The sequence below is a fragment of the Megascapheus bottae genome, chromosome 16 (genome assembly GCF_031878675.1).
Source record: "Megascapheus bottae isolate mThoBot1 chromosome 16, mThoBot2.hap1, whole genome shotgun sequence".
NCBI classification, from domain to species: Eukaryota; Metazoa; Chordata; class Mammalia; order Rodentia; family Geomyidae; genus Megascapheus; species Megascapheus bottae.
In genome coordinates, this window is record NC_143524.1 from 35,025,234 (window position 1) to 35,050,108 (window position 24,875).

The 24,875-nt window shown below is 37.5% G+C and overlaps 1 protein-coding gene across 1 annotated transcript in view; it reads right to left on the reverse strand.

The window, feature by feature from the left end:
- The window catches only part of Spon1 (spondin 1), a 259,657-nt gene that overhangs the window by 185,122 nt on the left and 49,660 nt on the right, over positions 1-24,875 (reverse strand). The window contains exon 3 of the mRNA XM_090348107.1: positions 8,634-8,767. Within this exon, the coding sequence (XP_090204233.1) occupies positions 8,634-8,767 (134 nt within the window). The remainder of the gene's footprint in view (positions 1-8,633; positions 8,768-24,875) is intronic.

Sequence of the window (24,875 nt, forward strand, 5' to 3'; positions counted from 1 at the left end):
CCTGGACTTGAGCTCAGGGCTTGAGCACTGTCCTTGGACTTTCTCAAGGCTAGCAGTCTACCACTTGAGCCTCAGCACCACCTCCGGCTTTTTGCTATGTATGTGGGGTACCGAGGAATCGAACCTGGGTCTTCATGCATGCTAGGCAAGCACTCTACCACTAGGCCAAACTCCCGGCCCTAGCAACAGATTTTTAGCCCATAGAGACCTTCTAATCTCAGTGAGCCTGTCCACTTCACTGCCTCCTAGGCCACCATGTTTACTGTCCTCTAGCTCTCACTTCAGCTTTAATTCTGTCCACTTTGTTTACCTGGAATGACGTCTTTTCTTCCATTCACTTATCCACGCACTTCTGCCTCCAAGACAGAAATACTGAATTTCCCAAGAAGCACTGAACATTCTATTCCTTCCTCATATCTCTAAATTTCAACCATGTTTGATTTGTCCTTTCTTCATTTGTGTCTTGGGTTTGCTAATTTTTGTACACATATTGTTACTTATACCACAACCAAACCAAAAGTGTCTTGAAAGTTGAGGTCAATACTTATACTCTACTCTTGAGTATTTTTCAATGCCAGATACAGACTTTGGGGCACCTGGAAGCTACATATGGAATACAGGTTGGTTAGTTAACTCCCTAACTGCTAACTTTCACAATAAAAAGATTGTCTTAGCTAAAAGGTATTCTTCAACTTGATTAAATGTATCCATTTAAAACTCAACAACATATAAAGCTATATGATATTGTATTCCTAATAAAATTAGGATATGAATGAATATCATTATCCAATTTTATACCAGTAATGGCAGACAATGAACTAAAACATAAAGAGGAACAAAATGTATGTATATTCATTATTTTTTGGTACAATCATTTATACCAACAATCCCAAAAGAATGAAATAATAAGCTTCCCAAAAGAATGAAATAATAAGCTACCCAAAATACTGAAAAGAGTTCAGCATTGACTGGATTGAAACTCCAGTACAGTAGTTAATTTTTCCCTAAATAAGTGACTAAAAAGTTATGAGAGGAAGAAATTATCCTATTCATAAAATAACAAAACTATAAATTACCCACCTGGAAAAAGCCTCACAAGAATCTGAAATCTAAAGAAATGTTGCAAAACTCTATGGATCAAGAGAAAAGGCCCAAATAAATAAAGATATCTATGTTTGTGATCAGAACTTACAACTACAAATTCAGTGTAACATATTCAAAATCCTAATAGAATTGGATTGAGCACAACAAGCTTACTCTACAGTTCACCTAGAATCATCAATCTGATTGAGTACCAATAAGCCTTTTGTACTTTTTTATGGTGGTGGGGGGGGTGGGTCATGGGGCTTGAACTCTGGGCCTAGGCATTCTCCCTGAGCTCTTCAGCTCAAGGCTAATGCTCTATGACTTAAGCCACAGCACTACTTCCCCAATGAACCTTTTGAACTAGAAAATTAATGAGCAATGACTTGCTACCCAACTGTAAAATTATGCTATAAAATGGTTATCATTACAGGTGAAGTGGATGAAGGAACATTCTATGTCAGTGGGACAAACTACGTAATAAATGGCTGTGGTAAAAGTTTCTCTTTATTTTAGGGGACAAAAAGTAGATTCTGATACCCCACCTGTACTGCTGTTCTCAGTTTGCTTCTCCATGTAGCTGCTTACCTTCAGCCCTGTGGACTGCTCGGAAGGCTCAATGGTCCTCAGGAAGGACCATAGCCAAACAGAAAGGAAAGCCCACAGGGAAGCAGAAATAGGGACTAGGCAGGGATACCTGTGCGCTTGCCTTAGGTAGTTGCCTACCTAATCCAAAGGTTTCAGTCTTATAAATGGGGTAGTTTTCACTCCATTCTCTCCATGTCCTCCCCTTGCTCCTTCAGGCCTGCACAGTATAAGATACCCTCAGTTATCCTGCCCATGCCATTATAAATGGAACCTTTATTTAACTTCCCTTAAGAACCCCAGTTTGAGTATATCATCTATTTTCTGTTGTGATGTACTGATACGAGTATCACTCTCAAAATTAAATTCTAGGAAGATTAAAGACAAACTTACTTTAAAATCTGTAAGCTATTTGACATTTGGGAATATATACTTTGGATGTAAGATGATGATGTTGATGATGAAAATAATGATTTCCAAATCATTATTACTGAGGATTTAACTCAAAGCCTTGCACAGTACATGCTAGGTAAGTGTTCTATCTCTGCAACTGTTCCCTTAGTCCTTTTATTTTTATAGAAACAGAGCCTGGGCTGGCCTCAAAGTCACAAGTACTCCTGCTTCTATCCTCCAAGTATCTGCGATTACAAGCATGCACCCTTACCAGCTGAAAAACTGTTTTTGACTAGACACAAAATCAGAAGTTGTAAGGAAAAGGATAATACATTTGATTAAATCAAATTTTCAAATGTTCAAACAGACACTGATGAGCACAGTTAAAAGAATAATCAAGTGCTATTATTTGGATAATTCAAAGATCATTTTCAAATATTAATAAAATGTTTTAAATAAATTTTATATTTATATAAACACACTAATAGCCAGGCACTGATGACTCATGCCTGTGATCCCAGCTACTCAGGAGGCTGAGATATGAGGCTGGAGGTAGAAAGAAAACTCAGGAAAGTCGCTGTAACTCTATCTTCAGTTAACCACCAGAAAATCAGAAGTGGTATTGTTACTGAATATGGTAGAGCACTATCCTTGAGCAAAATGCTCAGGGACAGCACCCAGGTTATGAGTTCAAGCAAAATGACCAACAAAATTTTTTAAAAAAATATTTAAAGTATAGTTACACTACATACTTTGAATATAAAATCATGCAATCAGTTTAAAAGGACAAGTTAGAACTATGGAAAAATATAAATGCATTTTAACAGAAGGAATAATACAAATAGACTAATATATGGAAAGATTAATATACTAGTAATTACAAAACTATAATATACTACTTACATTACTACATATGTATTTAAGATACTATTTGATAAAAGGATTTTGAAGACTGATAATATCAAAGGCCCATGAACAAGACTTAGGTTCTCTTGTTCAGTTATGAAGAATGTTTAAATTGGAAAAGTTTGGACAAGAAATTTGGTGGTATCCATAGAAATTATAAATGTATAGTTCCATTTTTGGCACTTACCATCAATGAGATCTTGCCTGTTCTATTATGTTACTCATAGCATTATTTTAAAAGCAAAAAGCAAACAAACACTAGAAACAAGCCAGGTGCCAGTGGTTCATATCTGTAATCCTAGCTACTTTGGAGGCTGAGATCAAGAAGATGGCAATTTTTGCACAGCCTGGGCAGAAAACGTGAGATGCCTTTTCAACTCATAGTGGAGTACAGTAATATGTGCCTGTTATTCTAAGTGACTTGGGAGGCTAAGAAAAAAGAGTGTGGTTCTACGTCAGCCCAGGCCTAGAAAGGCTTAGGCTAGGAAAGCCAAGCTTGATAGCATGAATCTGTGAGCCCAGCAATAATGGGAAACGTAAAGTTAGCAGACTATGGATCAGATGTGTGTTGGTGCTATGGATCCATGGTAGAATCCACCCTTTTAAGCATTAGGCACTGAGTTCAAAACCATCTAGTACCACACCCACAACCCCTCAATACACCTCCCACCCCAACAAACACACAGAGAAACAACCACAATACCACCAACAACTGGGGGAGGGGATCTAAATGATCACTAACTATTGAAGAATTAACATATTCATATTATAGATTATATGAATTATATGAATTATATGTAGTAGCTTTAACAACAACAAATCCCAGAATATCTCGATACTGATTGGTTGATTGGTACGTATCTCTAGTATGGGTTTTTGTTGTTGCAGAGGATGTTTTATTTTTTCATTTTTTTATTGTAATGAATAGAGGGTTACAGTTATATTCGCCAGATAGCAGGTGCATTACTTCTCAGACACTGATATCTCTTCTCATGTTTTTTGTCTCCATTTCCCTCCCCTACCCTTTCCCAATCGTCTTGTTTCTCCCCTTCCCTTTCCTATTTCAAATAAGCAAATAAACGTATATACAATATGCCAGGTAACAAAGTCAGATATTGTAACAATATGAGATTGTTTTTGTTATTAATTATTCAAGTTCTGGACAATATGTACACCTCAGTGTGAAAACTTAAAACCACACAGAAATCAAACAATACTTTCAAGTCTACCTTCATGAGTATAAATGTATCGATAAAAGTTTAAAGCAGAATGAGTTTGGCAAAGAGCCTTCGTTTTCAATTTCGTTAAAGAACTTGAGGAGTATTGGGGTGAGCTCTGCTTTGAAGACTTTATAGAATTCAGCCGTGAATCCATCTGGCCCTGGGCTTTTCTTAGGTGGAAGTTCTCTTATTGCCATTTCTATTTCAGTGCTTGAAATAGGCTTGTTTAGTTGGTTTAGGTCTTCTTGGTTCAGTGTGGGTATGTTAATATTGGCTAGAAATTCATCCATTTCTTCTAGATTCTCAAATTTGTTGGCATAAAGGTTTGAAAAGTATTCCCTCATGATGCTCTAGATTTTGGTAATTTCTTTCATGATATTACCATTCTCATCTGTTATTTTGTTTATTTCAGTATGTTCCCTTCTTTTTTTGGTAAGATTTGCTAAGGGTCTGTCAATTTTGTTAATTTTTTCAAAGAACCAACTCCTTATTTTGTTGATTCTTTCTATAGTTTTTTTGGACTCCAATTCATTTATTCTGCTTTGATTTTAATAATTTGCTTCCTTCTACTGGGATCAGGGTTGGTTTGTTGCTCTCCTTCCAGGCGCTTAAGGTGACACGCTAAATTGTTGGTTTGCAATTTTTCCAATTTGCTATTGTAGGCACTCAGAGCTATAAATTTTCCTCTGAATACTGCCTTTGCTGTGTCCCAAAGGAGCTGGTATTTTGTGTGCTCCTTTTTGTTGTTGGATTTCTGTTCTGACTCTTCGATGAACCATTGTTGATTCAACAGTGTGTTGTTCAATCTCCATGAGTTTTCGTTGGTGGAGACTGGTGTTCATTTCCAATTTAATGCCCTTGTGGTCTGAGAGAGTGCAGGGAATGATTTCAATGTTTCTGAATCTGCCCAGGTTTGTTTTATGCCCTAAAATGTGGTCTATTTTGGAAAACAAGGGCATACTAAATTCACTAGCACAACGATGTTCATTGCAGCACTATTTACCATAGCAAAGATATAAAACCAACCCAGATGTCCCTCAGTTGATGAGTGGATCAACAAGATGTATTTATACACAATGAAATTCTATGCTGCTGTCAGAAAGAACGACATCTCGACATCTCCCCATTTGTAAGGAAATGGAAAGACTTAGAAAACATCATATTAAGTGAAGTAAGCCAGACTCAAAGGAACATAGGCTCAATGGTTTCCCTCATTTGCCATAATCAGTAGAAATCTTGGTCTCTTCTAGCAGAGATTCGCAATAGAGCAAAACATAGATACATAAGGCCATACAGTATGATGCTAAATGAAAGGACCTCTAGGATATAGAAACAAAAGCCATATAATGAGTGATTGTTGTCCTTAATGTACTATGTTATCTCTCATCTCCTTTGCTGTCCCTTGGTTATCTCATATTGTTTCAGTATTTCACTCTGTTATCTGATATATTGGATATATGCGTATTTGGTTATTTGAAATTGGATAGGAAAGGGGGGAAAACAAGATGAGGGTGGGGGTGGGTGGGAGGGAAATGGGGACCAAGACATGAGAAAGGGAATCAATGTATGTGAAGTAATGCACCTTCCATCTGGCAAATGTAATGTAACCCTTCTATTAATTACAATAAAAATATATGAAAAAAAAGTTTAAAGCATGCACACCAAATCGGTATCTACTGCTGCCTTTGTACAGGAAGCTAGGACTTGGAGATGCCAGAGATTTCTCCCTTTTCCTATAATCTCTATTTTTCTGTATTTCATTCCTTTTTGCATTGTTCTAAATTTTATGTCTCACATTTGCATCTTATAAAATTACTATTTCTTTAATTAAAAGTTCTAGCTTAATTCCTTCAGGTGGAAAATGAAAGAAGATCAAAGACTTTGGAGTTAAATGAACATGACTTCAAGTGTTGCTGTCTCTGGCATGGGGGTCCTTTATGTGGTTTCTTGGGAGTAGGTTGCCATGAAGATCAGATTAGCCAAAGCCCAAGAGAGTGCTGGGTATGCAGCTGAGCTCCTGGCATATAGAAAAATTGCTCATACATTTTTTTTCTCTTTTCTATGTGACCTGTGAAAACTCCAAGGCTGAGAACATACCTTGGCTGCCTGGATGTCTGAACAAATAGGAGTTACATTTGCTGAAGGAGAGAATGAACAAGCCACATATGTTAACTGTTAATGAATCCACATATGTCCACATATGTGGACTGTTAGTGGGTAAGCAAGAGATGCCTTTCTGGAGTCCTCCTAGAAAGATCAAATACTTCTCATTGGTGAAAACTTAATAAATGAAAGAAAAGCAAAGATGAGGGCCAGATGGGTAAGGGCTCATAGAGCACCCATTCTGAAGATCTGAGGTTTTCAAACTATCTTCCTTATGACTCCAGGCTCTGTAGTGTAGTCCATCTATGATGTGTTAGGGACTTTGGTAGCAGAAAGCCAAGCTGGAAATCTAGTTTCTGGGCTAAGAGACCACATCTGACAACTCAGACCTCCAGTCTTAGAATCAATCAGTACAGAACACTCAAATTGTTTACTGTCATGTCTTTACTCCCCCACTGCTCTGGTCTTCCCTCACTTACAACTCAGACTATAAAAGACATATTCCCTCCACACTAATCATATAGTACCTACCTTGCCTTCAGTTTGTCTATGCCTACACACCCACAGAGTAGCTCTGGAGCCATTCTTTTTTGTTCCTCCAAGGCTTTCCTACACCAGTAACTGCCTTTAAGTCTGCTAAATGCAAGGGATGGGAGCAGATATCCTTGCTACATACAGCAAGCTCTGAATACATAGCCAATTCTTAATAGTCTTACTCATTTCCCCAAGGCTGTCTCTGCCATTTCTACCAGTATGAGATACATTCTCAATATCACATATATAGATACTTTGTTTTAAAAACTTCTCTAAGTTCATTTTTAAAATCACCAGTGTAGATCAATGCCTAGAACCAAAATTTCTCAAGAAACCTGGGAAAGGATAATCAGCTTGCATTGAGCTAACAAACAATGCCTATGTAGAAAGTAGCACGGCGCTGTGAGGCCAGAGATAAGGCTATATGTATTCCAGAGGCAGATGCTTCCAGAGACCTATGTGGGGCTTTATCCCATAAGCCAGGCATAGATGAAGTCCAGAAGATGCAGGGACTGGAATGTTAATATCAAGTGGAAAGTTTTCTTATCAGCATTTCCTCAGAGCTTGGGCTACATTATCCACAGCTCTAAGTCTATTGAAATGCCCACATTTGGAAATGAACCAAATCTAGAAACAATAACTTAGCAGACAGGAAGCTGGTACAGTTATAAACCACAGTGCATATTCTACAAAATGAAGAAAATGAAGGGAAGGAATGGGGAGAATGATGAAAGGGGGATACTGATCACTGCATTCATACACTACTTTGTTAAATGGTAGCTCTTTTGTACAACTACGTGAAAAAATAAGAACGTAAAGGTTTAGGGTCTTGATTTTTGCTTCCTAAACAAAGTTGGTTGGGATAATTTCAGCACACATTTCCATGAAAACAGTAGCTCTACAGACAAGTTTAGCCAGCTAACTTGTTGGAACCCAGATTTCTTTTTAGTAGAACTTTGCCAAATCTTCAGTATGAGCCAGTCAAAGCTAACGGACAGTGCCCAGACCCTGAGTTCAAACTCTGGTACCTGAACACACACACAAATTTAAAACAAAAAACCAACATCAATTTGACAAAAACCTTCAATATGCTAATATGTATTATAAACCTACAAGATAGGTATTCAATATATAAGCGTTTGACACTTATTTGATCAGAAGAACTGTTTTCCTTCCCATCTGTTTGTATCTCCCAGAACATAATTTTGTAACCTACAATTTAGAGGTATAGATTTAAGACAATATTACTTTTGAGAGGAAAATCATTTTAGCTGACCAATACTTGTTAACCTATACTAATGCAAGGATGGAAGGATTAGAAGGCCACCTTATGAATTGTCAAGTGTATGTGTGTGGGGGGTGATTTCTTGGGCAAGAAAGAATATAGAGGCCTAAATCAGAGCTGGAAGTTAATGGAGATTATATTTGAGGCTTGAAAAAGCTTAAGCATACTCCCAACTATTCCAGTTGTTGGCGATTCTGACAAAAAGTGTTAAATTCCAGATTGAGAAATCAAAGCTTATTTTCACTTGCATAGCAATTTTTTCCTAACCACCCCTGGTATCATTATCTCCAGTAGGATACAAAGTGGCCAGGAGAATCACGGTGTGGCAAAAATAGATGAAGGTAAATGATTCCTTCTGTACTACCACAGCAATGATGGCTCACAGTGCCATTTTAGGATGAAGGCATTCAAAGGCAGAGGGATGATGTGATATCTTGGATGCCCCAACAAAGCCCTGTCTTTTTCTGACCTCCACCTTGGAGTGGTTAAGCTATAGCCAAGAAAGAAGCATCATGTTTACTTACTTTAGAATCACGCAGCCTGTTCCGGCTGGTGGTGCTATCCAAAACACCTGGATTCGTGTCCTTCTCCGCGGCGTGCTTTCAGTGACTGCCACGGGGCAGTTACTCATAAACTGGGTTTCTTCTTCATCAATAATCTAGGGAAAGATGAAGAAAAAGAAACACATTAAAATGTCATGTTCCTTTGGGGGGGCCCCAAGCTCCCCAATTGACACTTTGTTAGTTCTATTTTGCCTCTTGTCATTTTTGAATTAGCAGGTCTATATCCCTAGTTCTAGCCACGGCTGGTGGAATTGACTTAAGGACAAGGATCTGCACATCTGGGTCAGATCTTGTGCCAGCATTTTCCGGAACCAACCACTAGGTGACGATCTTGCTCATTTCACAGCAGAACTCGTGTTCTGGGAAGAAGAGGATGGCGGAGGGATACACCAAAGCAATACACTGGGTTCTGTATTTTATTCAATTCTAGTATTATAACTTAAAAGTTAAAACAGAAAAGAAAACACTCTTGTAGGGGAAGCAGAGCAAAATGTCAAATGTCTCCCAGCTTCATGGCATGTTTTACTTGGGTGGTTCCTACTTACTGTACCTTAAGAGAGCATGGAGAGGATTCATCTGTATTTTCCAAATCACTGTTTTTTAGGACTCTACCCACAACTGAGGAGTTTTCTGTTCTCCAGGGTTATTCCAGTTTACCAGCTTGCCACTGGGTCAGCTCTGATACTCGCCCAACTCCCTAATAGAATTGTAGCCTAGGAGGATTTTCTGGGGGAAGCCATCAACATGCAATCCATTTTAAGTACCAACTCCAAATGACTCGTAATAATTGCATGTCGGGAACAACACATATACCATTAGTAGATAACACCTCGCATGTGCTAGGCTCTAAGTTAAATGCTTTGTGTGACTAATTAAACTTTCAAGTTCATTCTTGAGAGCATTATGCCCACATTCTATTTTATTTTGTCCCAATACTGAGGCTTGAACATTCAGGTCCTCATGTTCTTACTTAGCTTTTCTTGTTCAAGGCTAGTGCTCCACTTGAAGCACAGCTCCACTTCTGATCTTTTGCTGATTCACTAGAAATAAAAGTCCCTTGAATTTTTCTGCTTAAGATGACTTTGAATTAATATCCTCAAGTCTCAGCCTCCTTAAGTAGCTAAGATTACAAGTGTCAGCCACTAGTTTTTAAATTTTGCTTTTTGTTTCGTTCTTGTCCTGGAACTTGAAGAAAGGGCCTGGGCACTGTCCTTGAGCTTTCTTGCTCAACATTAGTGCTCTACCACTTGAGCCATGGCTCCACTTTCAGCTTTTTGGTGGTTAAATGAATGTAAGAATCTCAAATTTTCCTGCCTGGGCTGGCTTTAAATCTTGATCCTCAGATTTCAGCCTCCTCAGTAGCTAGATTTAAAGGAATGAACCATCTGCATCTGTAGTGTCACACAGAATATCTTCATTGCCCTAAAAACCCTTGTGGTCTATTAATATTCTATCTCCATAGTTTTGTCTTTTGCACAATGTCATCTGCTTAAAATCAATATGTAGTTTTGGATTAAAGATTGGCATAACTTTTACTTAGCAATATGCTTTAAGTTTCTACAATGTATTTTTTCAGTTTAATTGTTCATTTATTTTTAGCGTTGAATAATACTCTGATTTGTGTATACCATAGTGTACCTCCTTAAGGAGTATAGGATATCCTGGTGGCTTCCAAATTTTGGCAGTTATGAATAAAGCAGCTATAAACATCAGTGTACAAACTTTTGTAGACAATTATTAATTCACTTGGGTAAATACCAAGGAGCCTATTCCTAGATCAAAGGCTAAGGAACTTCCAGACTGTTATCCTGGACCATTCTGCATCCCTATCAGCAATGAATAAGCGTTCCTAGTGACTGCATTTGATGCACATAATTTAGGTTTTGGTCATTCTAACAAGCATGTAGTAGATTTGAAATAACTTGCATTTCCCTAAAGATATATAATGTTAACATCCTTTCACGAGATTACTTGTCATATGATTACTTTGCATATCTTCTTGGGTGAGGTGTTTTTTTTAATCTCTTTCCGCTATTAAACTGGGTATTTCATTTTCAGCTTAAGAGTTCTTTGTATATTTTTGGATAATACTTTTCTAAATCAAACCAGGGCACTGGTGGCTCACGCCTATAATCCTAGCTACTCAGGAGGCTTGATCTGAGGGTAAAGGTTCAAAACCAGCATGGGCACAAAAGAACCTGAGACTCTTATTTCCAATTATTCTCTAGAAAACAGGAAATGGGGTTTGCCTCAAGAGTAGGGTGGTAGCCTTGAGCTGAAGAGCTCAGGGACAGCGCCCAGGCTGAGTTCAAGCACCATGACCCACAAAAACAAAAACAAAACTAAGTCAGGTATGTCTTTTGCAAATATTTTCTTACAGTTTTGGACTTGTATTCTCATTCTCTTGAAACTGCCTTTCAGAGGGAAGTTTTAAAACCTGAATGCAACCCAACATCAATGAACTTTCACAGATCCATGTCTTGGATGGTGTTGTACTGAAAGTGTCACTGCCATGCCAAACAAACCAAACACAGGTTTTCAGCTATCTAATTTTTTAGGTGTTGTAGCTCTTCATTTTACATTTAGGCTTGTGATCCTTTTTGAGATCTTTTTCTGTGCGTGTGTGTGAAGGATGTCTAGAGGGTTTTTTTTTTGCATGTAGATGTCCATTTGTTCCACCATCATTTATTAAAAATACTATCTTTGTTCCATTATAGTGCTTCTGTTCCTTTGTCAAAAGATCTGCTGACTATACAAGACCATTTATAGAATCTCTATTCTCCTCCATTGATCTGTTTAACTATCACTGCTTTGCTTAAAGTCAGTGTCCCTCATCCAACTTCCTCAGTGCTGACTTGGCTCTTCTGAGACTTTTCCCTCTCCATATAAACTTTAGAACAAGACAGAAAAGTAACATGCTCCAATTTTATTTTATTGGGATTTCATTAAATGCTATGGATCAAGATAGGGAAATGGACAGTTTCTGAGCTTCTCTATCCATGAACACAGAATACTTCCTCATTTATTTGATTTACTTTTGATTACACTGAAGATCTCTTTTTTCTCATAAAAACCTTGTAACATTTTGTGAGATTTCTAGCAAAGAATTTCATGGGGGAGGAGGGAATAATAATGTAAACGGTAATGTGATATGTAAGAATAATTGTTGGTATATAAGAAACTCATATCTTTGGTTTGTATATTGTATTCTTGCTATAAAGGCTCATTAATTCCAAGAGAGCCTCCCTAACACAGACATGGACAGAAATACATGCACAGAGCTACTTTACCATGGTGTATAATTTCTTTTATACATTATTCAGTTCAATTTGCTATCTATGTTTATGAGAGTTATTTGTCTATATAGTTTTCTTGCAATATCTTTGGCTTAGGATTGGAGGTATTACTGGCTTCATTGAATGAGTAAGTATTCCCTATGCATCTATCGTTTACAAAACTTTGTAAAGAACTAGCAAAACTCTTCCCAAGGACATTTCATAGAATTCTCCAGTGAATCCATCAGGTTTGGTGTTTTCTGCTTGGAAAGGGTAATTATTGATTTGATTTCTTTGATAGTTATTCAGATTGTCTATTTCTTCCTGCCTGAGTATGACAGATTATGTCTTTTAACGACTTGGTCCATTCGTCTAAGTTATCAAATTTGTGAACATCTAGTTGGACATACTATTTCTTTATCTTTTTAATTCCCATGGGGCCTATAGTAATGTTCCTTCTTAAATTTCTTTTTTTATATTTTTTATTGTAATTAATAAAAGGGTTACATGATATTTGCCAGATAGTCCTTCTTAAATTTCTATGTCAGTAAAATGTATCTTTTCTTTCTCAATAAGCCTGGCTAGAGGGTAATTCATTGACCTTTTTGAAGAACTACCTCTTGGTTTTTTTTTTCTCTACTGATTTGTTGCTCAATATCATCAATTTCTTGCTCTATTTTCAAGTTATTTCCTTTTTTCCTGGTTACTGTGAATTTCTTTTGCTCTCATTTCTCTAGTTTAAGATTCAAGCTCAGATTGATTTTTAGATCTTATATATTGAATACAGACTACATATTCAATGCTATAAGGTTTCATCCAAGCACTACTTTTGCTGAATCGCCAGCTTCTGATAAATCATGTTTCAATGTTTAAGATATCTTAAAATTTTCTCTGGATTTTATTTAATTATGTTATCTTTAATCTCCAAATATTTGAGAATTTTTTAGCTATCTGTTATTGGTTTCCAGTTTAATTCTGTTGTGAGCTAAGTTTATATGGTTTTCATTGAATTTGCACAGGTGTGTTTTAAGGCCCAGATTATGGCTTATCTTGATGAATATCCCATGTCAACGTAGACTGTGTAATCTAGTGTGGATGAAATAATCCATATATATCACTTGTATCAGAAATTGATGATGGTCATGTTGAGTTCAACTGTGTACTTACTATTTTTATGCCTGCTGTCCTTGTCAATTTTTAAGGGAAGAGTGTTTGCAGTCTTCGACTATACAGTCATTCGTCTTCCAACTATACAGTCATTTGTCTTCTTGCAATCAAACCAATTTTTGCCTTGCATGCTTTGACACTCTGGAGCCAAGTATATACACAGTCTAAAGACCGCGTCTTCTTACATAATTATCCTCTTATTTTTACATAATTCTCCTTTTCCTTAACAACTACCATGCCCTAATGTCATCTCTAAACTTAATATTGATATTCCCTGCTTTCTTTCTTTTCCTCTTCTTCCTCCTCCTCTTACGGTACTGGGATTTGAATTCAGTCCTTCTCACTTACTAGACAGGAATGCTATTGCTGAGCCATACCTCCATCCCCTTTGGACTGGTTATTTCTAAGATATATACCTATTTTTCGCTTCTTATTGTTGCTGGGATGGTAGGCACATGTCACCACACCCAGCTTCTCTCCATGGAAGTGAAACATCTTTTAACTTTTCTGCTAGGGCTGCCTAGAACCTCAATATTCCTGTTTGCAGCCTCTCACAGCTAGAATGACAAGCATATTCTGCTGTGGCCAACTATTGGTGGAGAAAGGCTCCTGAGTATATAATGCTTGAGCTGGCCTCTAATCACATCCTGATCTTAGCTTTCCAAATAGCTGGAATTATGGGCATAAGCTCTTTGCTTTTCTTGCCTTCTTTTGAAGCATTAACATGCTGTGTTTTGCCCCAGGCACTGGGTCTATGTCTTTATATTTAAAGTAGGTTTCTTATAAACAACTTTCAGTGGGATCCTTGTCATTTCTTTATTGTCATTTCTTATTTCTTTTTGGACTACTGACTTTCAAAGTGACTTTTAGATTACTATTTTGTATTTGTTGCCCTTGTAAGTTTTTTGTTCTTGTTTTTCGCTTCCACTTTCTTTTTATGATTTTAAGCATTTTAATGTTGAACATTTTACATAATCCCATTTTCTCTTTTTTAGCCAGTCAGTTTTAATTCTTTTTAAAAACTAGTAGGTTCATTGAAGTTTGTGATATACGTTAATAATGAAGTTTGTGATATACGTTAATAATGAATCTAAGTCCACTTTCAAATTATATTTTTTGCACCACAGGTAGGGCAAGTACCTTATAACAATAAATGATCCTAATTCCTCCTTTGTGTTCCTGGAATCACTTTTGTTTATTCACTTATAGATAAGCTTACATAAGTGTACTCCCACACAGACACACAATAAAATACATCACTGCTATTTTGAGCACGATTTAACCTGTTAGATCAAGAAAAAGTATTTTATCTAGACTTAGAAAAAATCATATTAAGTGAAGTAAGCCAGACTCAAAGGAACTTCGGCTCAATGGTTTCCCTCATTCGTCATAATCAGTAGAAACCTTGGGCTCTACTAGCAGAGATTTGCAATAGAGCAAAATCTTGATACATAAGGACATATAATGTGAAGCTAATTGAAAGGACCTCCAGGATATTGAAACAAAAGCCATATAATGAATGATTGTTGTCCTTAATGTACTATGTTGTCTCTCATCTCCTTTGCTGTCCCTTGGTTATCTCATATTGGTATAGTATCTCACTTTGTTATCTGATATATTGAATTTATTTGTATTTGGATATTTGAAATTTGATAGGGAAGGGGGGAAAACCAAGACAGGTGGGGGGTGTGTGGGGGGGAGGGAAACGGGTACCAAGACATGTGAAAGGGTATCAATGTATGTGAATTAATGCACCTTCTATCTGGCAAATATCATGTAACCCTTTTACTAATTACAATAAAAAAAGAAAAAGTATTTTAATTTCTTATTCATTTTTCACATTTTTATGTAGATTTGAGTTTCTGACCGATATAATATTCTTTCTTTTGCATGCTATTGCATGTCTACTGGTAAAATGCTCATGATTTTTTATTTCTCCTTTTTAAAGGATTTTGCAGAATATAAAATTTAAAGTTGGTGGGGAATTTTGTTGTTTGTTCTCTCAACATTTCAAGTTATTTTTATTCTTTGGGAGGTGGTATTCTTGTTTTGAGACAAAGTCTTACTATGTAGCTCAGGCTGGACTCAAACTTGCAATCCTTCTATCTCAACATTCTGAAGAAGGAATTACAGATGTATAGCACCACACCCAGCTTTTCCACTTTCTTGCATTGTTTCTAAGACACGTTTTTCCTATATTTGCTTTTCTGTAAGTTAGATGTTATTTTCCTCTAACTTCTTTATTGTTGTGATGAAGTTTAAATATATTATTCAAACTAGATATGAGGATATTTTGGAGGAGCGAGTTTACTCTGTTTGGTATAACCTGCAATTTCCATTTCTAATGTTTGGTATCCAATTTGGGGAAACTAAATCACTGTTGTCTCAGTTCTTTTGTCACTTGTGGTATTCCTTTATCCATATTTATGTATTTTGTATTTGTCCCACAATTCTTAGATATTCTGATGCTTTTTCTCTTATTCTCTCCTCTATCCCCTCCACTTTTGTTTTGGAGATTCCTAATGACATATCTTTAAACTCAGAGATTCTTTCCTTAGCAGTATCTGGTCTAACAGTATCTGCATCGAAGTTATTCTTCATTTCTGTTACAATGTTTTTAATTGCTAACTCATCCTTTTTATTCTCTCTTGGATCAAATTTCCACTGATTTTCATCTCTCTGCTTACATTATCCATCTGTTCCTGCATGTTGTGTTCTTAGCATTTAAATCACAGTGTTTAAAAATTCCTCCTCTAATTCCAACATTCTTGCCATATCTTATTCAATTCTAATACTTGCTCTATGTCTTCGAACTGTGCTTTTAAGCTTTTAACATCTTGTACATTTGTGGTAGAAGGCAGGCTTGACAGACATGACAGATCAAACAAAAGGAGCTGTTGTAAAAGGTCTTTGGTCATGAGGTGAAGAAGTATATGAAAAACAAAGTGATCTGATGTTTTACATCTTTTGGTGAGTCTGCGCTCCCAGACCACAACCTTCATGGGTTTTCATACTTTAGGTGTAACCGGATGGAGAGGGTCTCCAGGGATCTAGAATATGGGGATTTTCCTTTTCTCATGTTGGTTTAGTTCCTGAGGGTAGACTTAGTAAGAGTAGAATGTTTAGCTATTTCAAAATTCTTCCTTTTCTCCTTCCTCTTCTTGAAGCATGAGAGGATTTTTTTTCTAAAAGTTATGGTCAGAACTTGATAGGGCTCATGGAGGAAAAAGTACAAAATGTCAGGACCTATCTATGGCTAAGCTTTCTGGGCTTTTACCTGTTGGCTATCTATAGTGAGTCTCCAAAAATTCATCAGTTACAGCACAAGTTTTCCTATCCCAGGCTTGGTCCCGCTGAAGTTCCAGCCCAGGTTAAGCTGTGGTTCTACATATTTGTCTGTTGATCATTGTTGCTTCCGTTCTTTTGCCTCTTGTATCAACCCTTTATGCATATCTTTTGTTTTCTATTTGTCCCTCAATTAGATATTCTGCTGTTCCTCATACGCACTTTTTTTCTGGTCCTAGAGCTTGAACTCAGGGCCTGGGTGCTCTCTTTAACCATCTGTTTTCTTTATTGTTGTTGTTTGTTTTGTTTTCTTAAGGCAAGTACTTTACCATTTGACCCAGTTCCACTTCCAGCTTTTTAGTACTTTATTTGGAGTTCCCTGCCCAGGCTGGCTTTGAATCAGGATCCTCAAATCTCACCCTCCTGAGTAGCTAGAATTATAGGTGTGAGCCACTAGTAACCAACCAGGCCTCTTTTTAAAGTAATCTAATTCCATTCGTGATATCCCCACCCGTATAATCTAATCACCTCCCCAAATCCACCTAATACTATCTCTTTGGTAATTAGTATCTTAACATATACACATTTTTCAGGAGATACAAACCCTCAAATCATAGTACTGTATGGCCTCTTCAATCTGAAGGATCTGAAGAGTTCTTGATTCTCCTATTTGTTAGGTTTTCACTTATTAAATGGAATAGTGCTTTTCAGCAGTTTACATGTCATACAGAAAATACAAGTCCACACTACAAAACCCTTCTCCTCATATATTTTTGTGATGTCACCTCTCTTATTGACTATGTAATTTCTCAAAAAGAATGAAAGAGGTTATTTTTTTTCTTCATTGCTGAGAATGAAACTCCAGGCTTTGCACATGCTAAGCAGATAAGTGCAAAAAGTTATGTCCTTCTCTCCAACAGGCTACTATTAATAACTATTCTGGGACAATTGACCAAACTGAGACAGTGTCAAGTAACTGAGATGATCTAATCATACACAGACTTTCCCAAGGCTCATGTAGATTTTGGGCCTTCTAGTCCATTCTCCCCATCAGTGCAACATTGCCCTTTATATCCTTCTGGGTAAAGGCAAGGCATCCTTTCTTGGTCTTCTTTATCAACAGCACTATCCATTTGTGCATTTTTTCATGAAGGGATATTAGTATTACGATTAATTTCTTGATATGGAATGATTTTGCCTTCTTGGTATGATAAAAATCCCAGTTTTAGATGCACCCTCACACATGTACAACTCCATGCAGCTGCACAAAGCCTCGGTAACTCACAGCCTCCAGTTTGCCCTGTAAGTATTTCTGTAACAATGATGTCTCCCAATTCCTCAAACATGAAGCCTTCATCTCTTCCTGCTGCTTCTCCCTCCCCACAACACACACCCAATCATGGGGTTTAAACACAGGGCCTACGCACTGTCCCCGAGCCTCTGTGCTCAAGGCTAGTGCTCTGTCACTTGAACCATAGCACCAATTCTGGCTTTTTCTGAGTCATTTACTGGAGATAAGAGTCTCATGGACTTTCCTGCCCTTGGCTGGCTTTGAACCCCGACCCTCAGATCTCAGCTAAGAGTAGCTAAGATTACAGGCATGCACCACAAGTGCCCAACCTTCTTGCATTTTACTATGACTTTTGTTTTACAAAAAAAACAAACTATCAATTGGGAAGCCCCTCCTTTTCCTTCCGTCATTTCTGGGATGATAGAAAAGTCTTCAGTCTCTCCCACTTCTGCTTTGATCCCATCTTTCCTCCTAATTCTTTCACTTACCTCTCCTCCACATTCAACTTTTACTCCAAATAATTTATTCTAATTAACCTCTTAAGAACATTTGAGTTTCTCACACTTAGTAGTGAGACTCACACTTAGCTCTTCATCTCTCTCTAGTTATTCTTTTCTCTTTTCTCCATCATAATCGAATTACCTGAACCAACTGGCTGAAGTTACTCTCTTCACCTCCCACTTACTCTTCAACTCAGTCCTATGTGTTTTATGTTCATATCACACTATCAAATAACCTCTAGCTAAACCTCCTGCAATGTTCAACACTTACAGTAAAGTCTTTCTTAACATTACCTCCTTTCTGGCTGAGTCACAGCTCCTTCATGGTCTCTCTCATCTTCTCCAGCTTGACTTTGCCTACCTACTCTTTTTGTACTTTCTTTGGCTGCTCATCTTCTTCTACTGGCCTTTAAATTTGAAATCGCTGAAAGCTCATTCCTAAGTCCTTTCCTGCTCGGACTTGATTCTCTCCGTTTAGATGATCCTATTCAACTCCTAGCTTTATTTTCTACTCAGTGTAAACTATTCATAAGTTGGTATTTCCAATCTTGGATGTTTCTCTCAGTTCCAAACATGTGGTACCAACCTTCTATCTTTCAGCTACATTTCCTTCTGGGTCATGCAAAAATACCTCAAATCCACCCTGCTTACAGCTAACCAAACCACTATCACTCTAACCTGGTCCTATTCCACTGGGTTCAACCCTAGGTTCTGCCCTTTACTTTCATGCTCAACATCCAAATGTCAACTATTTCATCTTCCAGTTCTTGAATTTCTACACTCATTCCTATTGTTACTCAGACTAAATTATGTTGTTTTACCTTGAATTTATTAACATTGATTTGAACTAGTTTTTTTTTTTTTGTCAGTTATGGGCTTGAACTCTTGGCTCAGGTGTTGTTCCTGAGCTCTTCAGCTCAAGACTAGTGCTCTACTACTTGAGCCACAGCATCACTTCCAGTTTTCTGGTGGTTAATTGGAGATAAGACTCTCACAGACTCCAGACAGCACTGAACTGTGATCCTCCGATCTTAGCCTTCTGAGTAGCTAGAATTACAGGCTCGAGCCACCAGCGCAGGACTGAACTAGTTTTTGTTACTTTCTCCAATTTATCCCCACAAAGCAAGAGTAATCATTTAAGATTACAATGAACAGCTTTTTGGAATCAAGAAGTCCTTAAGAGAGGGCTGTCCCTCTAACCTCAGACTGTGCCATGTCTCTCCTTGCTTTCCATATCTGGCTCCACTGGTTATGTGCTTTCTCTTGCCAAAGCCTGGTCAGACTGTTTCCTAACACCTACGCTTTATAAAAACATTTGCTGTTCCCTCAGCACTTAGCATAGTGCCTGGTACATAAAAGATAAGTACTAAAGTACTGAGTGTGCAGCTATCTCTCAGTATTTGTTCTAGGAATATGTAAAATGAAACAGTATTTGCACAGAATCCTCACATATCCTTCATTATACTTTAAGTCATCTCCACTAATTATAATACAAAACACAACACAAATGCTGTGGAAATTGTTGTTAATGCTGTATTGCTTAGAAACTAATGACAAGGAAAGCATCCACACGTGTTCAGTTATGATACAATTATTTTTGGAGTATTTTTAATCCTGATTGAATGCGGAATTTAAGATGCAGAGGGCCAACTATACGTACATCTCTCTTGACTATGAGCTTCTTTGCTCTATTTTTTTTAGCTACAATCTCTGCCTTCCCTCCTTTAATTACAACTCCTTAGACTTTTGACGTGGGACTTTATTTTCCCAGATGGTTATTAATGGCCTTGAAAATAATACCTGGCACTTTAAGCATTTCCTATATGGGAAGGACTTCATATTATTTCCATTCCCCTGAAACACTGAAAACTAATCATTATAAAAGCTAACCTTGAAGGAACCTATTGTAATACACATGGCTAAATAACCTGTCCAAGACCTACAGTGATTAAAACCAGTGTTGAGCTCAGACCTCTGTAATTTGAATGTCCAGACTCCTTCCTCTTTACTGTGGTCCTTTCTATACCAGTATCTTTCCTGTATTAAATAAGAAGTTTCTGTCTATACATGTTTTAGTCCTATGAAAATACAGACAGATTAGCCCACAATAAAGACCACATTACATCAAATATATACACACAAAAACATGTGTACATGTGAACACATGCACACACAGGAATGGCTGTACACAATCTACTTGCCTTATATGAATAGTGCTTTTGATTCCTTTTTCTCACAGAGTAGACTCCATTGTTCAATTCTATCTGTGTGAAGGTGGCTTTTAAAATAAAAACATTCTTAGACTTACACAGTTGGCCTCAATTGAAGATCTCTGATAGAGTCATAGATCTGTTTTGCAAGTGTTTGTATTCCTCATTTTAAAAATTTTGTATGGGTGGGGGCTGGGAGTTTGGCCTAGTGATAGAGTGCTTGCCTAGCACACATGAAGACCTCGGTACCACATACATAGAAAAAAGCCCGAAATGGTGTTGTGGCTCAAGTGGTAGAGCTCTAGCCTCGAGAAAGCCCGAGGACAGTACTCAGGCCCTAAGTTCAAGACCTAGGACTGGTAAAAAAAAAAAATTAATTTTGTAGGGGCAGGCCAGGAGCTTGGCCTAGTGGTAGAGTGCTTGCCTAGCATGCACAAAGATCCAGGTTCAATTCCTTGGTACCACACACATTAAAAAGCCAGAAGTGATGCTGTGGCTCAAAGGGTAGAGTTCTAGCCTCAAGAAAAACCAAGAACAGTGCACAGGCCCTGAGTTCAAAGCCCCAGGACTGGCAAACAAAAATTGTAGGGAGAGAGGGATTCTCAGTCTAACTCTGGCAGATATCTTGGTGGGGGAAAAGATTAAGACTCTTGACCCAGAACTCAAGCAAGAATGAGTGTTTTCCAAGCAATGGAAGCAACCTGAAGCAAATGTGGCTGTTTATCCACAATCTCAGTGGCCAGATGGTAATTAAGGCATTGAACAGAAGGGGTTGTTTCCTCAGATTCAGAGAATACTCTCAACACTTCTTTCTTCTCAGAAAATACCAGCTTCTAAAGCTTTTGGTTTTAAGAGCCTGCTCTTGTACTTTTTCCCAGCTCTAAACTTCTCCACACTTTTCACAGTCCAGTGTACCATAGATTTTCTCAGTATTAGTGACCAAGAAAGTAACAGTAATTCATTTGATCTAGGGCTTCTTCTCTCAAAAACTGAGGTAAGAAAAGTAAAACCCATTACTAGGGGGTGGTTGCATCTGGTAATGGCATGAGGGTGGGAATTTTTAGTTTCTAATAGAAAAAAATAGCAGGATCTAGTATTTTTTCAGTTCTAACCGTCAATATCAATGGACTTCACACACACACACACACACACACACACACACACACACACACACACACACACCTATAGCCAGTACTGATGCTTGACATCAGGGCCTGAGCACTGTCTTTGGGCTTTCCTCAAGACTAGTGCTCTGCCACTTGAGCCACAGCACTACTTCCAGCTTTTTCTATGTATGTGGTATGGAGAAATCGAACCCGGTCTTTGTCCATGCTAGGCAAGTACTCTACCACTAGGCCAAACTCCCAGCCCCTACTTTTTACGTTTTTAAATGATGATACTTTACTAGAGAGGTTAAAAAAAATTAAAGGATATCAATATGACATTCCAAGTCTTATATTTTATATACAAGTATGCATGTATATATATATACACATATAATAAATCATCTCATATTAAGTTTAAAGTCATTTGGCTTGAGCTTTGACTTCTTGCAAGAGAGTGAGAGATCCTAATCTGAGACCAGTCTCCACACAGACAGGTGAAAGAGACTAGGTAAAGCAGACCCAAGTATCTACCAAGGTTTACACAGTTTTGATTTGACAATCTACAGTTTAATCAATTGATTTTGTCTACTTACAAGGCCTTTATTAGGGTCAATCTAAGGTTATCTTGTTAGTATGACTTCCACGGCTTTCAAAATTTTTATTACATCTTAGTCCTCAATCGTGTCACACCCACTGAAAAATCTACATCATGACCTGCTTTTACTCTTTACTTGTTTATTCAGCTATCTTATGTAGAGCTTCATTTTTCCTCAAATACTCAGTGCTTATTTCCTAAGTCTAATCTTGGTTCCTCTCCTCAATGCTGCTCTAGATTTTTCTCCTGATAACATCTTACCCTCTTCAGTCCAACAGATTCCACGTAAGATAGGAACCTGAACACCACCAAGCTCTCAGATCAAGTTGAAGCCAGCATTTTAACAAGAGAGTGGACCATGACCATGAGACCTGTAGGTGAATACTATTCAGAAGTTCACGTAGGTGGTATCTCAAATATTTGTCCTCAAGAAGCAGGAGGACATAGGTAAGGGCTAATGGGCAGGGTCAGGACTTCAGTTTCCATGTACAAATGGAGAAATCGAGTAATAAGAACAGGATTATGAAACTATCTCTACAACAGAAAAATGGTCCCATGGATGTGGGGGTTAAGCAGCATCAGCAAGTACAATTTGGCTTAGGAACTCAGGCCTTGAGAGCAAAAGGAGTTACTACAATGGGATTTGGTTAAGAAAATAACCCATGAGTTCCTCAAAAAAAAAAAAAAAACATAGAGCTACCTTATGACCCAGCAATCCCACTTCCAGGCATCTATCCAAATATCTATACTAAACTTACCAGAACAACCAGGTTCATTGCAGCATTATCCACCATACCTAAGATATGGAACAAACCCAGATGCCCCTCAGTGGATGAATGGATCATGAAGATGTGGTATATTTAAAACATGGAATTCTATGCTTCCATCAGAAAGAATGACATTACCCCCATTCATAAGGAAATGGAAAGACTTGGGAAAAAAATCATATTAAGTGAAGTTAGCCAGACCCAAAGAAACACAGGCTCTATGGCTTCCCTCATTTGTAACAATTATTACACATCGAGGATTCTCCTAACAAAGGATCATAATAGCTCAGAAGCTATGTACATATGTCCACAAAGGATAAGGCTAAGTGAAATGAACTCCAGGATATGGAGGCTAGAGGTGTATCTTTGTGATTATTGTTCTTAATGTACTATGTGAAGCTATTTCTTTTCTTTTCCCCTTAAGGTTTATCTCATGTTACTGTATCTGAGTTTAGTATCTGGTATATTGAACATATATTTATTTGTGTATTTGAAAATGGGAAGGCAAGGGAAAAACAAGGTGAGCGGGAGGAGGAAGGGAAAGTGGGAGAAAAACATGGGAAGGGGTAATAATGTTCAAGAAGTACCCACTTCCTGATGAACATAACTGTAACCCCTCTATACATCGCCCCAACAATATAAAAAAATTAACTCATGAGCACAATGGTCAATGCTGCAGAAACCCAATCCAAGATGTTTATCATCATAATGGTGTGATGGTCCCCAAATTGTGGCAGTGTCTGCTTAGGGAGAATGTCCTCAAGTCTTAAGTCAGGGGACTGGGTGGTATGATTCTGAAGGACGGATCATCCAGATATCTAAACATGGATTACTGTGTTAGGAGATGTAGAGATGATTGACATGGACTGAGGTATAGGAAATATGATGGGTGACATCCCCACAAACATTTCTGTGGAGTCTATGGGAAAAGGAGCAGATGGGAAGGGCATGAAGCTTTGAAACAAGCAGACTCAGATTAAGCTATGGTTCTGTCACTTGTTAGTTGGATGACTTTAAAGCTATTCAACTTTTATGAATACGTTCCCATCTACAAACTGAGACTAAGAATGACAATTTTGATTGGTTGATAGACATAGTAGATTAGTCTTCACAAAGCATTAAATACCTTCAGCTGGCTCTCAACATATTGTAGCTTCCCTTCGCCTCACTGATCATTATACACCTCTCCAGAGAAAGCATTCCTTAACACCTGAGACTAACACAGGAGGAAGGCATGATACAGGAAAGTAGGAAAGAACTCCTTTGAAGTACCACACGGAGATAGCTCTTCACTGTAAGGAAAATTGGAAGACAGAGGAGTGAAAACTACAAATTTCATAATTCTACCATCCTAAGACAGTTATAAACATTTAATTTCATGTATACATATATGTAGTTCTAGAAAATAGCACCATATTATATGTCATGATCTTGAAACCTGTCTTATTCTACAGCATATTATCACCATTTTTCTTGTCTGTTCAATATAAAACCACAAAAAGTTTTGGCTGAACAGACCATTTTATAGATAGTCCACATTTTACATAAATCTTAAGAGCATTCAACATCTTGTTATTTATGATTTGGGACTATATGATCACCCTTTATGGCTAAATTTGATATCTTCAGTTTTTATGAAAGTAAAATTAAAGTTATTACTGCTGAGTTTGTCCAGAAAGGGATTTTTTAAATTGTCAGGGTAATGTATAGAGGCAGAAAGGGATGTCTAACTCAAATAAAATTTGAGAAAAAATCTAAAGAAAATAGTCTAGCCACTAAACTGCATCTCCCTAGTTTCCCATGTATATTTTCAGCCCAAAAGTTATGGAAGGAAAGATGAGGCTCTGTCTCTTATGAAAGACCTTTCAACACAGTTTTATTTGAACTAAAGGTTTTGTTTTAGAAAAGTCTACAAAGATAGAAAAGGGAAAGATTCTCCACTGTTTTTGGTTTGTTTACTGCTAGATTGTTCTCCATTATACTTCAGAATTTGTAAAATTTTGTGTC